Source organism: Hylobates moloch, unplaced genomic scaffold, assembly GCF_009828535.3.
Source record: "Hylobates moloch isolate HMO894 unplaced genomic scaffold, HMol_V3 SCAFFOLD_2, whole genome shotgun sequence".
In the NCBI taxonomy this organism is placed as follows: Eukaryota; Metazoa; Chordata; class Mammalia; order Primates; family Hylobatidae; genus Hylobates; species Hylobates moloch.
In genome coordinates, this window is record NW_026652277.1 from 93,330,059 (window position 1) to 93,345,403 (window position 15,345).

General features: G+C 38.6%; 1 protein-coding gene across 8 annotated transcripts in view; it reads right to left on the reverse strand.

Annotated features, from left to right (window-relative positions):
• Positions 1–5,546: 5,546 nt before the first annotated feature.
• Positions 5,547–15,345, reverse strand: part of FAM135A (family with sequence similarity 135 member A) — a 155,701-nt gene continuing 145,902 nt past the window's right edge. For all 8 annotated transcript variants that reach the window (XM_032153951.2, XM_032153936.2, XM_032154015.2 and 5 more), the window contains 2 exons: positions 9,767–9,880; positions 5,547–6,983 (listed from right to left, as the gene is read on the reverse strand). In XM_032153951.2, the coding sequence (XP_032009842.1) occupies positions 6,778–6,983; positions 9,767–9,880 (320 nt within the window). In that variant the 3' untranslated portion in view covers positions 5,547–6,777. The remainder of the gene's footprint in view (positions 6,984–9,766; positions 9,881–15,345) is intronic.

The window sequence follows — 15,345 nt, forward strand, 5'->3', positions numbered from 1 at the left end:
CCGAGCCGAAAGGTCCCGTGGAAGATCCCTTTCATAGTTTACAAAGATTGAGCGCCTTTTACTCTCTCACTCTAAAATGCTTCTTTTACCTAATTCTCCCTGTTCTGTGTTTTAAATCTTTGTTCAGTCAGCTCCTAGTTCGTCCATTCTGACCAACCAGATGATATGAAAGGCGACATTTTTGAATGAGGTGCAAAGCAAGAAAAGGCTCTCCATCCAGGCCAGGATCCAGTGCAAGGAGCACTGCCACTTGACCCTTACATCCCACCAGCTCTAATAGCGTTGAGTGGGTGTGGCAGACCTGGATGCTTTGTGCAATTCGTGGAAATCTTTACAGAATCATAGCGAAGCCCCCCAGAATTCTGGAATTTTGTCTTTTCTTTTAAAGAAAAGTATCTGGTTAGCTATTGCGCCTTGGTAGTGTCTGACCATGTGACGTCAAGTGGTTATATGATCGAAGCTTCTCATCATGAACTGAGAATTATCTGGTTCTCCTAGATAAGGAGATCCTTTTACGAAGAGAAAGTGGGCCGGGCACGGTGGCTCACTCCTGTAATCCGAAAACTTTGGGAGGCTGAGGCGGGTAGATTACCTGAGGTCAGAAGTTCGAGACCAGCCTGGCCAACAAGGCAGGCTCTACTAAAAATACAAAAATTAGCTGGGCGTGGTGGCACATTCCTGTAATCCCAGCTACTTGGGAGGCTGAGGTAGAAGAATCGCTTGAACTCGGGAGGCCGAGATTGCAGTGAGCAGAGATCGTGCCACTGCATGCCAGCCTTGGAGACAGAGCAAAACTCCATCTCAAAAACAGAAAAAGAAAAAAGAGAGAAAGTGGGATACACAGAACTGGGCCAGAGTCAAAACGGAAACAGTTTTCGTTTGTAGGGAGCTCACAGTCCTAAGGTCATGCTTTTGACCTTTAGCTTATATCTACAGTTTAATAATGAATTCCTTGTGACTAGTTGACTGAGGAAAAAATTCAAAGTCAGATGATGGCTTTGCTCAATAAACTGGCCCAGCTGGCAACTGACTGCTTTTCATATTTAGAGCCCCACTTAACAGAGGCCCTGAAGGAACAGAAGAGGGAAAAAAAATTCTTTCCAGCATGCATAACAGCTTATTTATGTATTTTATGTTTTTACAAGTACGTGTCACCACACCTGGCTGATTTTTCTATTTTTAGTAGAGACGGGTTTTCGCCATGTTGACCAGGCTGGTTTCGAACTCCTGGCCTCAAGGGATCCACCCCTCTCAGCTTCCCAAAGTGCTGGGATTACAGGTGTGAGCCATTGTGCCTGGCCAGAATTTAGCTTATCTTGTATGCTTTGCCTAAAAAGAGACATGGCTTGAGATAAAAATCTACATCATTTCATAGGCGGTGACTGGTTTGTCAAGTGCTGAGAACTGGGAATGTAAAAGTTTTGGACTAGGTCTTTGGAATAGGACCTCTCAATGTGGTCCCAAAGCATGAAAACATTTGGGTCCTATTGAATGTTAAAAAAAAAAAAAAAAGGCTCCCATTGCAGAAGGGCTCTTAATCAGAACAAGATTATTAGTTATCTATTGCTGCCTCACAAATTATCCCAAAATTTATTGGCTTAAAACAATAAACAGTTATTCTCTCACAGTTTTTGTGGATCAGGAATCTAGAAGCCAGAGTGACTATGGTTCTGGGTCCTAAATGAGGTTGCAGCCAAGCTGTTGGCTGAAGTCCCAGTCTCGTATAAATGGACAACTAAGGGAAGATCTGCTTCCAAGCTCATTCGCATGATTATCGGCAAGATTTGGTTCCTTGTGGATTTTGGACTGGAAACCTTCTCAGTTATTTGTTAAGTGAGCTTCTCCAAAAGCTATCTTGCAACATGGCAGCTGGCTTTCCACAGGACAAATGAACTAAGGAGCAAGAAAGACCACTCAAAATGGAAGCCCTGAACTTCTGTAATCTCATCTCGGTAGCAACATCCCACCACTTCCACTGTATCCTATTATTAAGTCCAGCCCACTATCAAAAGGGGATTACACAAGGGCTGCAACAGTGGCCCATCACTCAGCCTCCTTCCCCCACAACAGGTGTGGACTCAGTAACAAGGTAGCCATGGTGGCAAGAATGGAGACATACATGTACTTTTAACACAGTCTTTCTTCTGCCATGACTGATTGGCTACTACCACTACTTGCCAACTGCAGTGACCAACTTGATCCCCTGATATACTTTTATGTGGTCTGGGTGGCAGGTCTGATTACAATGAAATCCTACTGTTATGAAGGAGGTAGCAATTTGTTCTTACAGGAAGAGACAATTATTCTACATTTAGATTGTTTTCCCTGATTTATGCTTATTATATACTTCACCTGTGGACTTACTGAATACCTTAACACACTACTCCATATTTAATACAATATCCTATACAACACTGCTTCTTACCGAAGAACTCATTTTCCTGTGAAAGATGTAAAGCAGGGGACTAATGCCTGCAGGATTCACAGTCTTATGTATTCCATCATCCAAAAGCAACCGATTTTATGGAATGACGGACAGCCTTATTGAAGGTTGTTTTGGAACCAGGTGAGAAAATACACTTTGGGATACTGCCCTAAAGGATTTGTCATATTTTCCAAATGAGTCAACGGTATTTGTTGATATATCTTCTGTTGACAGAATAACAGAGATCAAAGAGTAGAAAAGGGTCTGGCTTCTTACTATTGCATATGACTTACTGATATAAAATATATTTTGCTTTCCATTGTGGTAGAGAAGAGACAAGCTCCCATGGCCCCTGAACATGCCTGTATATTATTACTGAGTGTGCCAGACTGCAAGTCTTATCCATCTCCTGATACTAAGCAGTTTCTGTAGCTAGTCATACAGGCACCTAAGTAGGTCAAGGTAATCACAGCATTACTACCATTTAACTGCTGCTCCCTGGGGGAGAGAGACTAGCTTGTTTGTTGTTTGCTCAAAAACTGCTTGATTCTTGATCCTGGATTCTTCTCCTGTAATGCAACCCCTCATGTGCACAGACGTCATCTGGCCCTCTGCATCACACTGTGGGAATTGGGCTACAGGAACTGATGCAAATATGCGGCCACTCTGGCTTCTATTTTGCTGTAATAAAGCTGTTTCGTCTTTTGCCCAGGAGTATCCTGTCAGCATCCATGAAACTGCAGCAACCTAGCCTGTAGCCTTGCAAGTAGGATAAAATCTCAGACCCTTCACTACTCTTGCTAGCCATCTCTGAGTCCAGGTTCTGTTGGTATAGCAATTTTTGTGCCCAGCTGGAATTGCCATCCAGCCATTTTGACCTCATTCCTCTAGGTAAGGTTAGAGAAAGTGGTGATGGTGCTAGCTGGAGTGATTGGCCCTGATGACCATGGAGAAAAGAGAGTAGGGAGAAGAGTATAACCAGAAGTCGGGGGGGGGGTCTCCTGGAATCCCTCTTCACAATACCATGTTTTTATATTTTATTTTGAAAAATAGCATGCTGAATGGTAACATTTACATATAAGACTATTACAAACATATATAGGCAAGACCACCCACACCTCAGATCCTTTGTCATCCACTGGATACATAAATCTGATCAGCAGAGGTGCTCGTTGAACATAAAGAAAACAGAAAATAGTTGGCAGTGGTGAGAAGTCATAACCATCTAGATTCACAACCAGTGACAGGACTGAGTACTGTGTTTGCAACGTGTTATTAGAGAAATTTGGGACATAAAACATGACGCTGCTTTTACACTATCCTGAAAATTCTGATTCAGTTGGTCTGTAATAAGGTCCTAGAATGTGTATTTTTAAAGTAGTCCAGGTAATTCTTGCCACGGACACTTGCAAAGCCCTGCTCTATTTTTTCTTCCTCACTGACTCATGCATTTTTGTAAAATTTTCTCTTATTTCATATGTATATATGTGTGAGTATATATATATATATAGAGTTGGAGGATCTCCCTGTCGCCCAGGCTATAGTGCAGTAACTCACTGCAACCTTGAACTCCTGGACTCAAGTGATCCTCCCACCTCAGTCTTCCAAGTAGCTGGGACTACAGGTGCATGCCACCAGGCTCAGTTAAATTATTTTGTAGAGATGGGGTCTTGCTATGATGCCCAAGCTGGTCTTGAATTCCTAGCTCAAGTGATCCTCTCACCTCAGCCTCTCAGTGCTAGGATTACAGTCATAAGCCACCACGCCCAGCTTCTTTCCTATTATACTGTTATTATGTATAGGGGTGGTGGTTAGGTCACAATTTTGTCTATGAGTTGCAAACTATTGAGATGAGATTATTACAGAATCAGAGAACATCACACTGAGGTCCTGGACTTAAAACTGGATGAGGGATAGTAGTACTATGTCAGAAAGATGCATTTTAAATGTGTAAATATGGAGAGAATTACGCTTGCAGATGTTGGGAAGACAAAAAGATGGACTATATTACACCTGATGTGTTTTTATATTTGGTGCTGGCATCAAACCCATTTCATATGTTTGGTTAACCTTGGTAGAATAAAGGGTCCCATTTTCTACTGTGGAAACTAACGAGGTCATATACATCTGCTGTCTTTGATGCCTGACAGCCCAAGCACTGGCACAGGACTTAAACTTGGTCAGTTGGACATTCTACTACACTTTGAATCTAAAGTGATAAAACAAGTACTTGAAATCCAGTTTTCAGGGTCATCCTGGCTAGAGAAGAATACAGTCGTTTAGCTCTTTTTGTCATCAGAACTTGGCTATGCTTTTGGTCATCTACTTTCCTTTGGCTTCTATTTGTTTTCCAAACCTGGCTCTCCAGCCTTTCCATCAATTCTGTGAGCTACCTGATCCTCTTCCAATAAATTCTTTTTCTGTTTAGGTTGATCCTAATTTTTTTTGTTGTTTGCAACCAAGAACTCTTACTGGTATAATTCAATGAGATTCATTCTCTAAAGTAAGAGTCAATAATACCATTTCAGATCATCGTTTCCTCTCTCCCCCATAACTGCACCCCATCTCCCACAATCTGAATTTGGAGGTGAATAGTGTGTGGTGGTTTCCCAGATAAATCAAATAAGTTACATTTGTTAGATTTTAAACCATGAACACAGATGTGCTTTTAAAACTGTATTAAAATAAACAAAAACTAATCAACTATGATAAGAGCAATTTCCACTCAAATACTATTTATATGATTAAGAATGAGTCCTTTGATAAACCTGAAAATTATCCAAACTTTGAATATGCACATTTCAAACTCAGAGCCAAGATATAGGAATATAAAAAATGTGCTTGGCAAAAATATGTGGTGGCTAATTAATATATTTACATTTTCTCGTTATAATGCACTTGGGATATTAGTTTATAAAAATTTTGAGTACTTTCTAAAAAGTAAATAATTATCAATAGCAATCAAAATTATTTTAACTATAATAATATATACAAAAGATATAATTATAAAAATACAAAGGCTACAAGTTATACAATTAGGCTGGTCTATCTTATAAATAAAATATATACACCTCTAGTATTCTGAGAATAAGCAAAGGATTACAAGTGTTGTAGCTGTTCCTCCAGATAGCCATTTGTTCATTTATTAACACCAGGGGCAATAACACAACGCTAAAAATAAACATGCATCAATTGTACAATAAATGCTTACAAAAACCTCTGTCTGTCACAATTAGTGAGTGCAAACAGAACTTCTACCCAACCTTAGTGCATTTTTATTTTCACAAGTAAAACAGAAAAGGAAAATAGTGAATTTAATGCTATTCAGCACCTTTTGTAAAGTCAAAAGACTCAACATCTCCATATATCAAAAACATTTGCATCTGTATCACCAAACATGTAAATTATTTTGTTCCATCTTTAACATGATTTTATTTACATTACTTTTTAGTTCAATAAATTTTAACAATATTTAAAAATTATCTAAATTCATAAAAGTATTTCATAAATTTCAACATTTAATTATTATGTACACATAAGGAAGTCCATGAAAAAAGTTAAAAGAAAATGTAGTCATAAAGTTCAAGCAACATTGCCAATTTAGTAAAAATCCCAACCAAATCAAGGCAGAGGCATTCAAACATTCAAAAATCTTTATCTGCTGCCAACATGAACAGGAACATTTCCAGTAATAAAAGTCAGTATGAGAAATAATGTGGAAATCACCAGTAGAAAATATATTTTAATAGGCATGACATATGTTTAAGCAACAGTAATGACTTTATAGAAAACTTTTATGACACTGTCATGTATGAACTACCTGGTTTGATTGTATGATAAAGGTGTATTTTAGAACTACAGAAGTTGATTTCAAAAAATATATTGTAGCAGCCATAATTTTATTTCCAGTTAAAACACAGTAAAACGTGAAAAGTAAAATTTATAATTAACTAAATAATACCCCCAGTATTAGAAAATGTTAAATCCCACGCTATTCTAGCAATAATGGTCTCTAATATAAGGTAGTCTGATGTAAGAATTGTGGAAAGCCAATAATAAACAATCAGACATAAGTATGGGCTTAAAGTTTCACTGAATTACTTAGGTAGCAAAATATATGAAAAAGTAATAGAAAAGTAAAAAGATAAAATTAAAAAAATATTGCACAGCCACATTACCTAGAAAGTAAAGTTGATGTTTAAAAAGCACTAAACACGGATGATATAAATTATCTTCCATATAAAAAGTATAAATATTTCTTAGAACTTATCAGCATCTACATTTTAATATAATACATTATTTGAAACATTGTTGAATGAGGTAATTGTCCAGTCGCTAACAATGCTTTTATACTATTGGAAATATTTGAGGGCAGCAACCAGAAAGAATTTCTCTAAAAATATTTCCGAATCAAGAACAGCTATATGTGCAGCTCTCCCAATGAGTGAATCAGCTGTATTGGGCAATGCATTGATGACATTATAGCGAACCAAATTACAGTCCTTGCTTTGCAGAACGGGTCGAAGCAAGTTGTGGATCATTTCTGAATAGATCTGTCCTGTGGAACCAACAGAAAAAAGGAAAATTAGTTCACATTAGCAACTGAAAATAAAAAAACTATGCCAATTTTTAGATAAGCTATAAAATTTAGTTACATTATTTCCATATAAAGCAGAAAAATGGCTCTTTTTAAAAAGGTTTAATTTTCCTCCAACTATCATTTTTGGGACTGTTTATAGAAAATATAAGTAATCACATTATCTAGTCAAGTGGAAATAACAAATTTATTATACATTATTCTTGAAATTTGATATATTTTTTTTTTTTTGAGATGGAGTTTCACTCTTGTTGCCCAGGCTGGAGTGCAATGGCGTGGTCTCGGCTCACTGCAACCTCTGCCTCCCGGGTTCAAGCCATTCTCCTGTCTCAGCCTCCTGAGTAGCTGGGATTACAGGCATGCACCACCACATCCAGTTAATTTTTGTATTTTTAATAGAGTTGGGGGTTTCACCATGTTGGCCAGGCTGGTCTTGAACTCCTGGCCTCAGGCGATCCTCCCGCCTCAGGCTCCCAAAGTGCTGGGATTACAGGCATGAGCCCCCACGCCCAGCTGAAATTTGGTATTTTTAACTCAAAGCAATGCCTATAACAAAGAAATAGTTTTCTTTAACGTTAAGTCACTTATAACTCATTAAACAATTATGAAAATAAGCTAGACATGGTAAGACATTTTGATAAGGCAAAATTATAAACTTGGCCTACAGCAAATACTTTAAAAATGTTTCTGTGGTAGTCAAAATTTCCAAATTATTTTAAGAAAGAACAGCAACCTCCTATAGTCAGATGAACAATGTAAGCTTGGCTCAAATAACATGATCTTTTGTTTGGTCTGTAGGTTTATTTAGTACTTGTGTTCCTCTCTCATTTTTGGCTCTTTTGTTTTGTTTTGTTTTTGGAGACAGGGTGTCACTCTGTTACCCAGTGCAGTGGCATGATCACAACTCACTGCAGCCTCCACATCACAGGCTCAAGTGATCCTTCCATCTTAACCCTCCTGAGTAGCTGGGACGACACAGGCGTGCACCACCATTTTAATTAGCCTAGCTGATTTTTTATTTTTGGTAGAATGGGGTCTTGCTATGTTGCCCAGGCTAGTCTCAGAGTCCTGGACTCAGGTGATCCTCCTGCCTCAGCCTCCCAAAGTGCTGGGATTACAGGCATGAGCCACTGCACCCAAACTATGTTTAGCTAATTCTTACAATGGATTTACTGAGGTCATATTAAGCACATAAAAGATAACGATTAGAATACATCCACATAAATGTATAAACTGCCTTCTACGGGGCAAAACATTGTTTACAATGCTTATGCATTACTATATACTAATAAATGAGTACTAACTGTCCATGGAACGTGTGAGCTTTACAGAGGTAAATATTAAATTTCAGAAGACAGGTAGGATGCTGCCTGAGGAATGACAAGAAGGGAAAAGTATACAGAAGCACAATCAGATATAGGAAAGAGAGGTGTTTAAGAGAAAGACTGACTTAATACATACTCATCAAAAAACTTTTTACTCCCACCTCTCCTCTTAGTTTTCATTGTGAGTCAGGTTGGATTTGTGGTTCCATGCTATTTTAAAAATATGTTAATACAGGAAGAAGTCTAAACATGTCTTCATCATTTGATTCCCCTTGTCCCACAATGTCACAGAACCTCACTGTTAAAATAAGGGACATTTATCTAGTTTCAGCTACTCATCTGAAGGTTAAGACTCTTCTGAATTTTTTCCTTAGGTGGACTCTAGCCTTTGCTAGAACAGAAGTTAAGAAAAGGCTACTTTGATGTCACAAATGTACAATAAAGGAGTACTTACCATGTACCAGGTACCATGTTAGGCATTGTCAATAGAAATGTGCTTAAGAGAGTTCTTGCCTTAAGGAGCTGTTCACCGTCACAATGTAGAAAAATAAAGGATTAAGAGTTTAAAATCAGCCTCATTCCAAAAACGGATCTGAGGCAATATTGAGAGGTAGGAGACCAGGGGTTTTTTTTTTGAGACAGAGTTTCGTTCTTGTCTCCCAGGCTGCAGTGCAATAGCACGATCTCGGCTCACTGCAACCTCCCCCTCCCAGGTTCAAGCTATTCTTGTGCCTCAGCCTCTCAAGTAGCTGGGATTACAGGTACCCACCACCATGCCCGGCTAATTTTTGTATTTTTAGTAGAGACGGGGTTTCACCATGTTGGCCAGGCTGGTCTCGAACTCCTGACCTCAGGTGATCTGCCTGCCTCGGCCTCCCAAAGTGCTGGGATTACAGGCAGGAGCCACCACGCCCGGAGACCAGGTTCTTGACCTAAGTCTGTAATTAGCTAACTGACTTCAGCTAAGCCACTTAGTATCTCTGGGCTTTAGTTATAAAATGAGTAAACAGGACTCAAGTTTCCTTCTGGCTCCAAATGGCTATACTTTAAATTTATTTTGTTATTCACAAATAGCAAAAGAAAAAATAAAGTCTTTATCATTTACTATCAGTAAAGAGGGGCAAATCCTTGCTACCACCTTTGCGTAAAAGTGAGGTACAGCAGAACATATGACAAGGATGACCACAATTGTCAATCCCAATAATTCAGAGGAAATCAAAATATGATACTTCATTGGTAAAGGCAGTTCACGTGGCAGGTGAGAAGAATGGAAGAAGGATAGCTGTTAATATAAGTGGGTGGAAAGGAAGTTAACAGGAAAGAGAAGGGTGACAGATACGAAAGAAAGTGACTACAAGAAAAATTTTGGAAAGAGCTCATTAATACCTATAACTCTTTGAAATACTTTTATTCCATTACCTGACTGTTTGTCCTTTAAAGCTGTTTTACACATTTCAATGCGGGCAGAGTGATAAGGAACATAGCGATCCTGTAGGGATCCCACTAGCACAACATTTTTGAAATAATGAAGCCCTGTGAATAGAATATAATAAATTACAATGCAGTAGTTTACCAGATTTAAAACAAGTTATTAGTATCATATTAAGTGGCCAAAAAATAAATTTCCTTAGCAGTACTAAGTTTCTGACTTTGTCAATACTTGATGAATCCTTTCTCCAAATTTCTATATGTTCTCTACAAAAAAACCCACTTCACTGTTATGTAGTCTTGATGCTGATATGAGAATGTGTGTTTGCACTGGGAGCAAGCACTGTTGCTCAGTGGTGTGGAGACAGGCAAGAAACAGAGTATGTGGACTAATGTTCTATAGAAAGTATTCCATGACATTCTTACCTTCCAAAAGGTATTCATCAATATTTAGGAGTATTTCCAAAGAAACAAAATTATACTCTTCCATTAAAACAAACAAAACACCTCACAGGAAATCATTTAAAGCTGACTTTTTACTTTCTTTTCATTTATAACACTTGCTTAATATGATTTATATTTACTTTTTAAAAATTATTATTATTATTTTTTGAGATAGAGTCTCGCTTTGTCGCTCAGGCTGGAGTGCAGTGGCGCAATCTCAGCTCACTGCAACCTCTGCCTCCTGGGTTTAAGAGATTCTCATGCCTCAGCCTCCTGAGTAGCTGGAATTACAGGTGTGGGCCACCACACCTGGCTAATTTTTGCATTTTCAGTAGAGACAGGGTTTCACCATATTGGCCAAGCTGGTCTTGAACTCCTGGCCTCAAAGTGATCTGCCCACCTCGGCCTCTCAAAATGCTGGGATTACAGGAATGAACCACTATGCCTGGCCTAAGGATCTTAATCTTGAGAAGAGTATGGATTCACACACAGCCAAGTGTGACCATATGATACTATCTATGCCAAAAATAAGGCCATCCTTAGATTATACCACTTTTTTGGGGGAGGTGACATTTTGAATGTATACAATCCTAAGGAGATAAATGAAATATCAAGTATCTGTTATAGAAGTTAATTGAACATATATTTAAAATAATATTGTATAAAATATTAAGAAAAAATGACTCCCCCCCTTCATTCTCACATCTCGTGACACAATTTGACACTAATATCTTCATCATTATTAGTGCTACTTTGGGAATCATCTATGTGTCCTAGAGCACAGGTATTCATACATTTACCCCTGGAGTCATCTAAGACTCTCTATGGTGTAGATAGGTGTGTATAGCTTTAAGAAAACTGATTTCAAGGCTGGGTGAGGTGGCTCATGCCTGTAATCTCAGAACTTTGGGAGGTCAAGGGGGGAAAATTGCCTGAGCCCAAGAGTTTGAGACCAGCCTGGGCAACGAAGTGAGATCCTTTCTCTATGAAAATTAGCCAGGTGTGGTGCTGCATAACTGTAGTCTTACTCAGGAGGCTGAGGTGGGAGGACCCCTTGAGCCCAGGAGGTGCAGGCTGCAGTGAGCCATGGCTGTAGCACTGCACTCCAGCCCAGGTGACAGAGCAAGAGCTTGTCCTAAAAATAAAAAAGAAAATTGATTTCCAGATCCCAACCTCCAGATGTGTTTTTTTCTAAAAGTGACTTGACTTTCTCCCACTTTACAAGAGAAAGATATTATCTCTCCAATCTATTTCATATCTTATTAAGGTACATGGCCCTAGGGTATAAAAGTCTCTGGAAAACCAAGCAAAATATAAAGTCTAACTTTTTCTGACAAAAAGTCAATTTGACTTGACTGTTTATGACAGTGAGAAATGGCTTTGCCAATTGGATTTTATGGCACACATTTCCCATAAATTGAATGAGCTAAATCTGTAATTCCAACAGAATGAGTTGAGATGTTATATTTTATGAAAATATAATTAATGGCTGGGTATGGTGGCTTACTCCTATAATCCCAGCACTTTGGGAGGCCGAGGGTGGATCACCTGAGGTCAGGAGTTCAAGACCAGCTTGGCCAACATGGCGAAAGCCATCTCTACTAAAAATACAAAAATTAGCCAGGCATGGTGGCAGCCACCTGTAATCCCAACTACTCAGGAGGCTGAGGCAGGAGAATCGCTTGAACCCAGGAGGCGGAGGTTGCAGTGAGCCGATATTACGCCACTGCACTCCTGCCTGGGTGACAGAAGAGACTCCATCTCAAAAAACAAAAACCAAAAAACCCCCCCAAAACCAAATAAATGAACCTGTACCTGGACCTTATACTCCTCTGCTATTACCCATTTCTTGGCACAGTGTTGTAGCAAAATTCTTCATGAGTTTTCTATGTGTCTCCCTTCTCTTCCTTTCCTCCTGTTCTTTACCGAACCTATTCTCAGAAGTCTTTCTTACTAATTACACCATGTAAATTGCTCTTTTAAGATCACCAATGACCTAGACAATGCTAAAAATTTAAGGATCAATTCTCAGGCCTCATCTTATTTGACCAAATTTTAATTCTACCTGGTAGCCTAAATTTGCATCTGAAGTACAATGGTTATTTCAGGCCAGTATGTCTTCTCCAAGTAAGTCCAAATAAAGTAACTGAGAAATCACCTTGTGTTAGTGATTTGAATATACGGCAGCACTCTCTTTTCTGATGGGTAATTTTAGGAGAGAAAACAAAACTTTGTCTTCAGGCATACATGACATTTTATTCTTTACTCATCTATCTCTCTGCTTTTAATTATCATTTTTATATCTGCTCCTCAAATCTAAATTTCTGGCCTGCTTTTCTTGCCATATAACTTGACACAAAGCTTTGTGTCACTTTAATACTCACTATTCCTAACACCAAATTCTATTTCCAAAATTTTGCTTGCTACCTTAAGTTCATTATTCTATAAGCCTATTATTATTCTAGTCCAATGAGAAATATTGGCCACCTTTAATTACTAATTCCCTCATATATACTACATCATCAAGTTTGGCTTGCTTCATATGCAGTGTATGTTGCTTTCTCCTCTTACCAGTATCACTGCTATTCTCTACTTGCTGGTCTCATGACTTCCATTATACATTTCTTTCCTGAGAGTTTTATTTTATATGTTTCTTTCAAATTAAATTTTATTTTGAATTTTTTGGAAAAATTTTAAATTTATATCTGCTTCTTTTAAAAAAAAGATTTCATTGTAACGTTTAGAAAATTTCACATCTATTATAAAACTTTAGTTATGCAATATGTCTGGGAGGGATAAAAAAGTGACCATATCTTTATCTGTCCCTGTTTAAAGTATCGGATTAAATTTTTTAATTATAAAGTATATGTCTTCCCTCAAAAAAATATCAATATTGGCTCTCACATATTAAGGTCCACTCAATTTAGCTAAGTAGTCTATAACATAAAAATCTGGCCCTAACTTTTGGCGGGAACAAGAAACTTACCAAGTTGAGGCAGTCTAGTTGAGAAGAAAGGACACATTGAACTAGGGATCAGGAGACTGATTAGTTTAGGGTTAAAATGCTGCATCTCTGAGAATACCATTTTATTTCAGCGTAGTATGGAACTATTGTTAATGAATGTAAACAAATCAACAGGTTGAAGGAGAACTTCCTATGGTGTGCAGTTATAGGTGGGTCCGGAAACTGATCTAGTTAGCTTTCTCAGATGACTGGGCATGGCTGAAGTCCCCAGGCTGGTCTCCTCTGCTGGGGGAGCAACATGGTTGGTTCACTGGTTTATCTAATAATGGCTTACCCAATTGTGCTTTAAAAATATAATCATTTGCTATTGATGCCTGATGTGAAAAAGGTTGGAAGAGGAGGCTGGGTTAAACTATTTTTAGTGCTCTATATTGAAAAAAAGATGTAAAATATTTTACTAATTTCTCTCCAAGTTAAAAAAAATTAAAAATATGTTAGTGCTTAGTGCTGAACACACAGTAGGCTCTCAAATATGTTGACTAACAACAGATTTGATTTTTAATAATCCTGTAAGTGGCTCCTGAAATGCGTATTTCTCAAGGGTTCTGGATAGGTGACATATAACTTGTGTTCCCTCTCTCCCTACCCTTTTTTATTTTTAGAACTGAAGCAGTTTGGCTGGGTGCAGTGGCTCATGCCTGTAATCCTAGCACTTTGGGAGGCCGAGGCGGGTGGATCACAAGGTCAGGAATTTGAGACCAGCCTGGCCAATATGGTGAAACCCCGTCTCTACCAAAGATACAAAAAATTAGCTGGGCATGGTGGCGGGCACCTGTAATCCCAGCTACTTGGTAGGCTGAGGCAGGAAAATAGCTTGAACCCAGAAGGCGGAGGTTGCAGTGAGCCAAGATCACACCACTGTACTCCAGCCTGAGCAACAGAGCAAGACTCCATCTCCAAAAAAAAAAAAAAATCTTCAACTATTCCCCCTTTACTACCTCCTCTTGCCTTCCCCCTCACCCCGCCGCCCCTGCTGCCATTCACTAAGGACACAGCTAACAGTTGTGTACAGGCATGCCTCATTTTTTTGAATTTTTCTTAACTGAGGTTTATACAAAGGGTTTATCAAAAGCAGAAACCAGACTCGATTGTATTTGGATTACTTATATAAGATACATTATGTATAAATTAGTGTCATTGATGTCTGTTCTTTCTGAAAATTCATAGTAATATAATATTTTGCCAGATGTTTGTTAGTATTGTTTACAACTCCAGAAGACTGTACACTTAAAAGGTTTAACTTTTTCAAATTCAGTATTTTGAAAGCAATCACAGTTTTATACAGGTATACCTTGTTTAACTGTACTTCACTTTACTGTGCTCTGCAGATATTATGTTTTTTATAAATTGAAGGTGATAACCCTGCATTGATCAAGTCCATTGGCACCATTTTTCCAATAGTACATATTCACTTTGTGTCTCTGTGTCACATTTTGGTGATTCTTATAATATTCAAACTTTTTCATTATTTTTATATCTGTTATGGTGATCTGTGATCAGTGATCTTTGATGTTACTATTGGAATTGTTTTGCAATGCCATGAACCATGCCCATATAAGACAGTGAACTTATGGACTATGCTCTGACTGCTCCACCAACTGGCCATTTCCAGTCTCTCTCCCTCTCTCCTTGGGCCTCTCTAGTCCCTGAGACACAACTATACGGGAATTGGGCCGATCAATAACCCCACAATGGTCTCTAAATGCTCACGTGAAAGGAAAAGTCGCATGGCTCTCACATTAATTATTTTTATTTTTTGAGACGGGGTCTCACTCTGACCCAGGCTACAGTGCAGTGGTGCAATCATGACTCATTGCGGCCTCTACCTCCTGGGCTCAAGGGATCCTCCCACTTCAACCTCCCAAGTAGCTGAAACAACAGGTATGTGACAACACATTGGATTTTTTTTGTTTTGTTTTGTTTTGTAGAAATAGGTTCTCACTGTGTTGCCCAGGCTGATCTCAAACTCCTAGGATTCAGTGATTCCCAGCCTCGGCCTTGCAAATTTCTGGGATTACAGGCCTGAGCCACCATGTCTGGCTCTGTTTCTTACTTTAAATCAAAAGCTAGAAATGATTAAGCTTAGTGAGGAAGGCATATC